The sequence below is a fragment of the Otolemur garnettii genome, unplaced genomic scaffold, assembly GCF_000181295.1.
Source record: "Otolemur garnettii isolate 467f Iridium unplaced genomic scaffold, OtoGar3 scaffold00198, whole genome shotgun sequence".
Taxonomy (NCBI): domain Eukaryota; kingdom Metazoa; phylum Chordata; class Mammalia; order Primates; family Galagidae; genus Otolemur; species Otolemur garnettii.
In genome coordinates, this window is record NW_003852593.1 from 601113 (window position 1) to 609713 (window position 8601).

At 51.0% G+C, this 8601-nt stretch overlaps 1 protein-coding gene across 1 annotated transcript in view; it reads left to right on the top strand.

The window, feature by feature from the left end:
* The first annotated feature begins 226 nt into the window (after positions 1-226).
* MAEA (macrophage erythroblast attacher) overlaps positions 227-8601 on the top strand; it is a 40865-nt gene continuing 32490 nt past the window's right edge. Inside the window, exon 1 of the mRNA XM_003801116.3 lies at positions 227-351. Coding sequence (XP_003801164.2) covers positions 283-351 — 69 coding nt within the window. The 5' untranslated portion in view covers positions 227-282. The remainder of the gene's footprint in view (positions 352-8601) is intronic.

The following is an 8601-nucleotide window of genomic DNA, read 5'->3' on the forward strand; positions in this document are numbered from 1 at the left end:
GGCGCAGCCTCCGGGGATCCCGCAACCTTCGCGGCGTTCTGGACGCTGCAGAGATTCAAGCAAGAAGCGCCAGCCAGGGCTGTCTCGATTGGCTAAGCGCGAAGCAGGCCGGCGGTGATTGGCCTGCGCCTTCTTCCGCCGCCGGACCGGCTGGGCGGACGCGATTGGTGCTGACGCGACGGCCCGCCCCCAACCCTCCGCCCCGGCCGGCGCGCGTGACGTCATTACCCGTAGAGCAGCGCGCCTGCGTCCTCGGCCCGCCTATGTTTTGGCCGAACCAAGATGGCGGTGCAGGAGTCGGCCGCTCAGCTCTCCATGACCCTGAAGGTCCAGGAGTATCCGACCCTCAAGGTGCGCGTCTGCGGAGCGCGAGCCGAAGCGGCGGCGGCACCTCTCGCCGGTGCCCGTGGACGCGAGGGGCGGCCCGGGGCCGGGGTCAGGGCAGCAAGGGTTGGGCGCGGCCGGGTCGGGCGGGCTCCGGGGCGGCGGGCTCTGTGCCGCCCAGGTGCGGCCAGTGCGGTCAGTGTGAGGCCCTGCTGTGGCCTCGCCTCGCTGTCGGAGCAGGTCGTGGTCCTTCCGTTTTATGAAGAAAGTGAACCGAACTGGCGACAGCCCTGGCGGTGGGCAGGCTGGTGTGTTTGGGGGCGGGGTGGACGCCGAAGTTTCCGGGCTGTGGGCTCGGGAACGCTCCGCCAGAGAGCCCGGTGACTGGCTGTCCGGCTGTCCTCCCGGAAGCTTGCTGCTGGAAGGTGTGGGTGTGTGGGGTTCCGGTCACTAATTAGGGAGCCCGTCAGGAAAGATCCAACGACCTAATAGGGAACCTTTTCAGCTGGGCGTCACCAGACCTGAAATACCGCTCTTGCCACTCTGTTGCCAGTTGCTTGACCTTGGGTGGTCACTTAACCCAAGTCGTATTCCATTAGAATGAAATTTATGTTTTTAGAGAAAGGGGCCGATATTTTCCGTTTGCCCAGTTAGTAGAGGGTTTGATGGTGACTGACTAAAATGAAGCACCTGGGGGGACATTCCTTGAATGGTCAAGGTCACCGCATTGCCAGGGGAGCTGAGGCTGAGCTCTGTGAGTCTGCATTCCTTCTCTGGAGGGCTGGGCGGCTTTTCTCTCCTCCCAGAGCACCCTAGTCTTCACGTCCATCTCAGCAGTGACAGGTGGTGGTGGTTTCGGTGTGGCAAACTTGCTGTAAGACCTGCCAACCTCAAGGAGGTTTAGCAGAGGACTGAAAAGTACAGAATCTGGGCCATCCTGCTGGGATTTGAGTACTGACATCCCCTTATGGGCCCCCCCCCCATCACCACTTAACTGAGAGACCACAGGCACCACGGGGGTGGTCATTTAGTCTTGTTATAAACAATGGTAGCACCTGTGTCACCTGAGGGTGAAATGGGTGGCCATACATACAGCTTAGAGCAGTGCTGGCACTCATTAGCACACACCTGCTGTAGTGATGGCTCTTGAAGTCAGACTGCCCTGGTGTGCTTGGTCCCTAAGAAAGCAGAGCAAGGCTGTGCCTCTTGAATCAGTGACTTAACAGTGATGTTTCCCGGCACTTGCATACCCACCACTTGATTAAAGAGAGGTGGGGCACTGTTGCTGACATTACCAATGGCCTCTTTGCTAGACCACTTGAAGATTTGGGTAGTTTTTTATACTCAATTGCATGACATTGGTGGGTTACTGTAGGTTTGGAGATGAAGACCCTACAGCTCTGAGAGATATTTGTGGTGATACCATGCTGCCATTAGTGGGGTAACCAGTAGCCAGTGACCATCTGTCTCAGTGCACCTCCAGGCCTGCCATTCCCAAATAGGAAGAGTTGAAGGTCAGAACTGTGGTGGTGTGTCACTTTTGGTATTGGCTGGTGAATACAGGCAACACCAGACGGGAAAGGTTTCCAGAAATCTATTCATTGGTCCCAGAATGACGTAGGAAAGGACATGAAAAACTCAGGAAAAAGCTCTACTTCAAGTCCTCTGTTGTTTCACAGTCATGAAATGTAATTTCATTCTAGAGTAGTTATTAATACACAACCTCTGATTAAAAGAGTTACACAGATACTTGTGTAGGTAAAAGAAACAGTGTCAGAATTCCTTTGTTCTGTTGACTGTGATCTTACTGCTGAGTTAATACTTTTTTTCCTAGAAGTTTTCAGGAGTAATTCCTAATGATGAGGGAAATTTTACTGGCAAACTAGAATCCTTGATTAGAAGCATTTGTTAATACAGAGTTAATTAAACAGAATATTGCTAGAGCTGATAGTTCATGGGCTGGACTATTCAGTCTTAAGAAAGGGTCCAAATGTAGGTTCAGCAGTGTAGATGTTAGAGGAGGGAGTGTAGGTGCAGTAGATGCTGTGCTTCTCTAGTTTAAGAGCATGTTCTCTTGTGCGGTAGGAGGAACTGGCATGTACTGGGCTAGATCTTCACCTGGTAGGAATTTAAAAAACTGCTTTCCTGCCAAGTAAATCCTCCACTGACATGTGGGTGATTCCTCCCTCTCAAGGTTTATAGCCCTTGAGATATACACTTCCTCACAGTCTTGGGGCTGGTGGTGGAGCTCCTGTGTCCCTGGTAGGTACTTTTTTCTTGGTGAAGGGGGAGGAGAGTGAACAGTTATGAAGTGCTGGCCCTGCGCACACCTGTCCTCACCGAACATCTGGCTCTGCCACACTAGTAGGTGGGCCAGCCTGTGGATGTTTGGGCTAGATGAGTCCTTGTTACGGGGGCTGTGTGTAGCAGCATCCCAATCCTCTGTCCACCACATACCAGGAGCATGCCCCAAATGTACCCAGACATTGCTAGATGTCCTCTGAGGGCAAAACCATTCCCACAAGGACCACTGAACTGCATCTTGCTTTGGGGAACTTGTTTCTGTGTTCTTAAGAGCATAAAGGTGAGGTTCAGGAGGATGTGCCTTCCCCCCTGTGACTGGAAGTCTTTGGCTGGGAGTCTTTTCGACTGTCTGGTGTCGGGGTTACAGGTTATGCTCCCCCAAAAGGGGAGGAAACTTGGATGCAGAGCCCATGCTCTTGATCTAGAAGCTTGTGTTTTAATTATCTTAATTTTTCTTCTGCTACACAGAAATCATTTCATTGATATTTTAGTATATTTAGTATATTTGCTTTTACGTTTTTTCTTCCAGATAGGTGAAGCAAGATGATATTTTAGAGACTTTCAAGGGGGTGTCTGCATGGCCTAGGGCAGGGGTCCTCAAACATTTTAAACAGGGGACCAGTTCACTGTCCCTCAGACTGTTGGAGGGCCACACTGTGGGCCTGGGACAAGTCAGCTGCTAAGCAGGACAGGCAGCAGTGGCAAAAACACCCGGCAGGCTGCAGTTTGAGGACCCCTGGCCTACGGGAAGGAGCCTGGCATTGGTTACTGGGAGACCTGGTTCTGCATCCTGAACCCTCTCCTGGAGTTTCACCTGGCTCATCTCCACCCTCTCCTGGGGTCTCACCTGGCCCACCTCCATCCTCTCCTGGAACCCCCAGGCAGGGGTTCCCAGCCTGACTCTGTTCTCTGATAGCCCAGTCAGCAATGCTGTACAACTCTGCACAGGTAGACAGGCTAAAAACCGTGGGTGTGTTTTTTATGAGCCAGGTCTCATGTCTTTTAATTCTTTTTTTTTTTTTTTGGACATGGTCTCACTTTGTCACTTTCTGTAGAGTGTCGGGGTGTCACAACTCACAGTAACCTCAAACTCTTGGGCTCAAGCGCTTCTCTTGCCTCAACCTCTTGAGCAGCTGTGACTACAAGCGCCTGCCACAATGCCTGGTTATTTTTAGAGATGGGGTCTTGCTCTGGTTCAAGTTGTTCTTGAACCTGTGAGCTCAGGTGATCCACCCACCTTGGCCTCCCAAGTGCTGGGATTACAGGGGTGAGCCACCTCACTTGGTTGTCTTTTAATTCTTTTTTTTTTTAGTTTAATTTTTATTTATTTATTTTTGGCCAGGGCTGGGTTTGAACCCACCACCTCTGGCATATGGGGCTGGCCCCCTAACCTTTTGAGCCATAGGCACCACCCTGTCTTTTAATTCTTTGCGAGAATATTTACAGTTTCTTTCAATTTCGTTGACAATCTGGTTGACCAAGTACTGTTCTGCAGTTTCAAAGCCTTGTCATACAATTTGAGTGCCAAGTATATGCTTCCAGTTACAACTTTTGGTTCATTTTCTCACTCTGTCTTGGCTGGGTTTGGGGGATCATGTGTTCTCAAGTGTGAGGAAGACTGGCAACCATGAAGCATTTGGCTTAAGAGACAAGTATTTTGGGTTTGATCCTAGCCATGTTGTGTCCTAGAGAGTAGCTGTAGGCTCGGCCTTCTTTTCAGACCTTCGATTTTTGGATTTGCCTAGTAGAGCCAATACCAGTCTGAGATGGTGGTTGTGTCCACTAACGACACTTGATCCTGTATCTTGCCCATGGGCACCTAATAAACCACAATCCCTTTACTTTTATTGGCTTCAGAACCTTGTCAGACCTTCAAAGCACTGTCTGTTCTTACAGAAGCAGCCTCATGTTGCTTTCTGTAACCTTCCCAATCTCTAGAGTACATCTGGAAGCCACTCCTATCGCTTGTGCCCTCTTGGCCCCTGCTCTTACTCATCTTTTGTACCATCCTTTGGATATTCGACCCTGGGTTGTGGAATCCCATTGATGTTGACACTGTACTAGGTGTCCTGCTGGCATTGATGTCCAACCAGTGTCCTGCTGGCATGCTTCTGCATTCTCTGCCCTGGGGACATCTTGCCTCTTGTTTACAGTTTCTTCTTCTTCTTCTTTTTTTTTTTTGTAGAGACAGAGTCTTACTTTATTGCCCTTGGTAGATTGCCCTGGCATCACAGCTCACAGCAATCTCCAACTCCTGGGCTTAGGCGATTCTCTTCCCTCAGCCTCCTGAGTGGCTGGAACTACAGGCTCCCACCACAATGCACAGCTATTTATTTGTTGCAGTTTGGCTGGAGCCAGGTTTGAACCCCCACCCTCCGTATATGGGGCTGGTGCATCTTGCCTCTTGTTTGTGGGTCTGGGTTCCCAGCGGAATAGGCATAGGCTAGGGTGAGGATGCAGACTTGGCTTTTCTGCTAGCTGGAGGGTACTTTTTGAATTTTGGGGGGGGTTATAATTTTTAGTAATTTTGAGTCAGGCTCAGGGATTTGAGCAGTGGCATAGCCTGGGGGCTGCAGAGCTGGGGCCAGCCTGGGGCTGGTCCTTCAATAGCCACTTGAGAGCCCTCGAGGTGCTTTTAAGCATCCTGGGATATATGAGAAGACATAAGGTTGCTGTTACTCATGAGCTCAGTCTTCTGGGAGGGAGGCATTCAGCACAAGGACAGTTCATGTCCCTCAGATGTTGATGAAGTCAGTGTGTGTGTGTGTGTGCGTGTGTGTGTGTGAGAGAGAGAGAGAGAGAGAGAGAGAAAGATGAAGTCAGGGGGTGCATATCACTGGCGGCCCCCTAGGTGAGTGCAATGCCTGAGTTGGTGGTCAAGGGGTTGGTTTGGGCCAGTGAAGCTGCCTACACTGTGTTGAAGTCTGGGCAGTCCCCAACCCCAGTAGGCACTCAGTCTCATTGGAAATGTGTGTTAGGGGTGTATAGAAACCACTGGGAGCAGTGAGTACCTAGGCCATGGAGGCAGCCTGTGGTGTTGAGGGCAGTGGACTGGGAAGCAAGCCTGAGAGGACACATGGGAACCAGAAAAAGACATGGCCAGCCGGTACACAGCGTTTGGACACCTGTCTGCAGAGGTGCAGGCTGGTGAATGCCTTCTTGTTGGGACTTCAGAGCAGGGATGTTGGGTGCTGACCAAGGCATCACAAAGCAGTTTCTGGCCAGAGGTAACTTGGCCAGTTTTTGTCGCATGTTGTTTCAGAATCCTCATACCTCAGGACCATTATTTTGAAGACCTGAAATAGAAAGGTTTCTGTTTAATAAGTGTTTAGTGATATTCCACTGCATGTGGCTGAAAGGCGTGCCCAGCTGAACTGGTATCTGGCCCTGTGTCCTGTCCCATGGCCCTTAAGTGCCCAGCGCCTGCTGCTGTTTCTGGCCCAGCCTCTCTCCTTTGCCCCAGTGACTCTTCCATACCTGCCCTCTCAGAGCCTTTCTCACCCCACTGTCCCCACCTCACAGCTGCTGTCTGCCCTGCACCTGCTCCCATGTTCCTTGTGAGTCAGCGCCCCATTGGTGCCTGCCTGTCCTCAGAGTCTTGCCCTCTACCTGCTGGCTCATCTCTGTCCTGCACTGTCACTTTCTTCCTGGTGACTGGGTCCTTCTGTCAGCAGGTATGTGGGTCTGTCTTCTCCCACCCTGAACTCAGTCCCTTCATTGCTCATGTTTTCTTACAGCCCCTGTTCTCTCTCTGCCCCCTTTCTCCCTTTCTGTTTTCTCTAAAACGGGTTATGCCCCAGTGTTCCACCCAGACATCCCTGCCAAGGGCACGAGGAGCTGATGTTGTACAATCCCTAGGTAATCGCTGCCCCTTGAGACATGCCCCTCACAGGCTCCCTGATGCCGCCTTCTTCTTATGCCTTCACTCTTACTCCAGTCTTATCTTTTCACTCTTTTCTGTCACCACCTAACCCTTAAAGAGGGCATGGCTACCACACTGCTGCCTCCAGCCAGGCCTCTCCCTGAACTCCCACTTCACGTTGCCACCTGTTGGAGCCCTGTCTTTACATGTTTAGGAGATGGATCAAAACTGCCAAGTGGTTGCTGCGCCAGCTACATGCACCGAGGCTGGTGGGTTCAAACCCAGCCTAGGCCAGCTAAAATCAACAATGCAACAAGAGAATAGTTGTAGCAGACATCTGTAGTCTCAGCTACTTGGGAGGTTGAAGAAAGAGAATCACTAAAGCCTAAGAGTTGGAGGTTGCTGTGAGCTGCAAGGCCACGGCAGTCTACTGAAGACGACATAGTGAGACTCTTGTCTCAAAAACAAACAAACAAAAAGAAAACAAAAGAAAGAAAAACCTGCCATGTGCAAAACCAAATACCAGGTCTTGGCCTTGGAACCCAACCAGGCCTTCCCATCTCAGTTAGAAGCATCCTCCTGCCACTTGCTCCTAGGCCTAAGCACTGGGGGTGTTCTGGGTTCCTCTATTTCTCATGCTCATCCTCAAGCTCCCCTTAGCTCATGATGGCTACTGGGGCTCTAGTCTTCACACCCAGCAAAGAAGGGTAAGTCGGAAATGGCACCCACCATTTGGACCAGCTCCCTGCATGGGCCCTCCCATAAGCCCTCTTGAGCACTTAATACAGAAGTTCATTAGGCATTTCTAGCTTTAAGGGAATGGGAGAATAGGTATATAGCCTGTTCGTAGCCTCAGTGCTACCCTACGTAAAATTGGGATTTCTGTAGTTCCTTTGCATTGATGACAGTCTAACCAAGTAGATGCACCTGTTTGCATTTTCTCTGTCAGACTATCATTTAGAAGGTGTGCTCTGTAAGGGCAAGGGTTTCGTTTTGGTCTTTGTTGTCTCAGCACATCATGATAAATAGCTGTTTGCTAAATGAATTTCTCCTGTCTGGTTAGGAATTCTTTAAACTTTTGCATCTCAGTTTTGTGTATTTGCTGCATTCCAGAATGTGGCACACGGCAGTTGTGGGATGGTAGCCTTTCGAGTAACTTCTTCCACCTCCCTTTTAGCCCACATGCCATTGTGGTGCAGCCCCAGCCCCATGCCCGCGTCCCCTTCTGGGTGCTTAACCTTACTTCACCCTGCACATGTACCAGCTGCTGAGGGGCCCCAGTTACTCAACCTGGAGGGGGTGCCTAGTACTGCCTGGCAGTTTGGCTATTTTTCTTGAGGCCTTTCACCCCCCGCCCCCCCTTTATCCCAAAGAATGTTTCATGTGCCTGCTTTTTTTCTTTAGATCCCCAGCTGCTGCTCCCATCCTCATGGTCTGTTCATAGCCTGCCCTTGCTCACACCCACTGCCTCCCTCCCATTACTGGGTTGTGTCAGCTGCACAGATGATGGCTGCCTCTGTTGATGCCCTGGGCCCCACTGTGTTTAAAGGTGCGTGTGTGCTGCTGTCTTCTAGTTAACCCACAGGTCACCCTCTCTCTGAGCTGGCCCCACCTCAGGGGCTCTCAAATTGATTCTCAATTTGCTTTTGCCCCAGGTCCTGCCCCATTGCACTGCGATAGCCAGTGACCGGGTGACCTTATAACACTGCTCAAATCTGGGGTGGCTTCTCTTTGTTCACCTTGACCTCTCAAAGTGCTGAAACCACCGCCAGTCCTCCTTTTGAAACATATTTCAAAATATGTTGGCTCCCAGGGCACCACACTTGCCATTCATCTTCCCTTGCTTCCTGTCCTTGTGGCTTTGACTTCTTAATGCTGGAGGGCCCATGCCCTGGCCATCACTGCTGATACTCCTGGCCTTGGCATCTCATGTACAGGGGTGTCCAACCTTTTTTTTTCTTCTGCCGCACCTTAGAGGAATAAGAGTTGTCTTGGTCCACACATTAAATACACAAATGCAACTTGGTACCTATAGAACGGTGGTTATGGCGTTGGCCACATACACCAGGGCTGGTGGGTTCGAACCCAGCCTGGGCCAGCTAAAATCAACA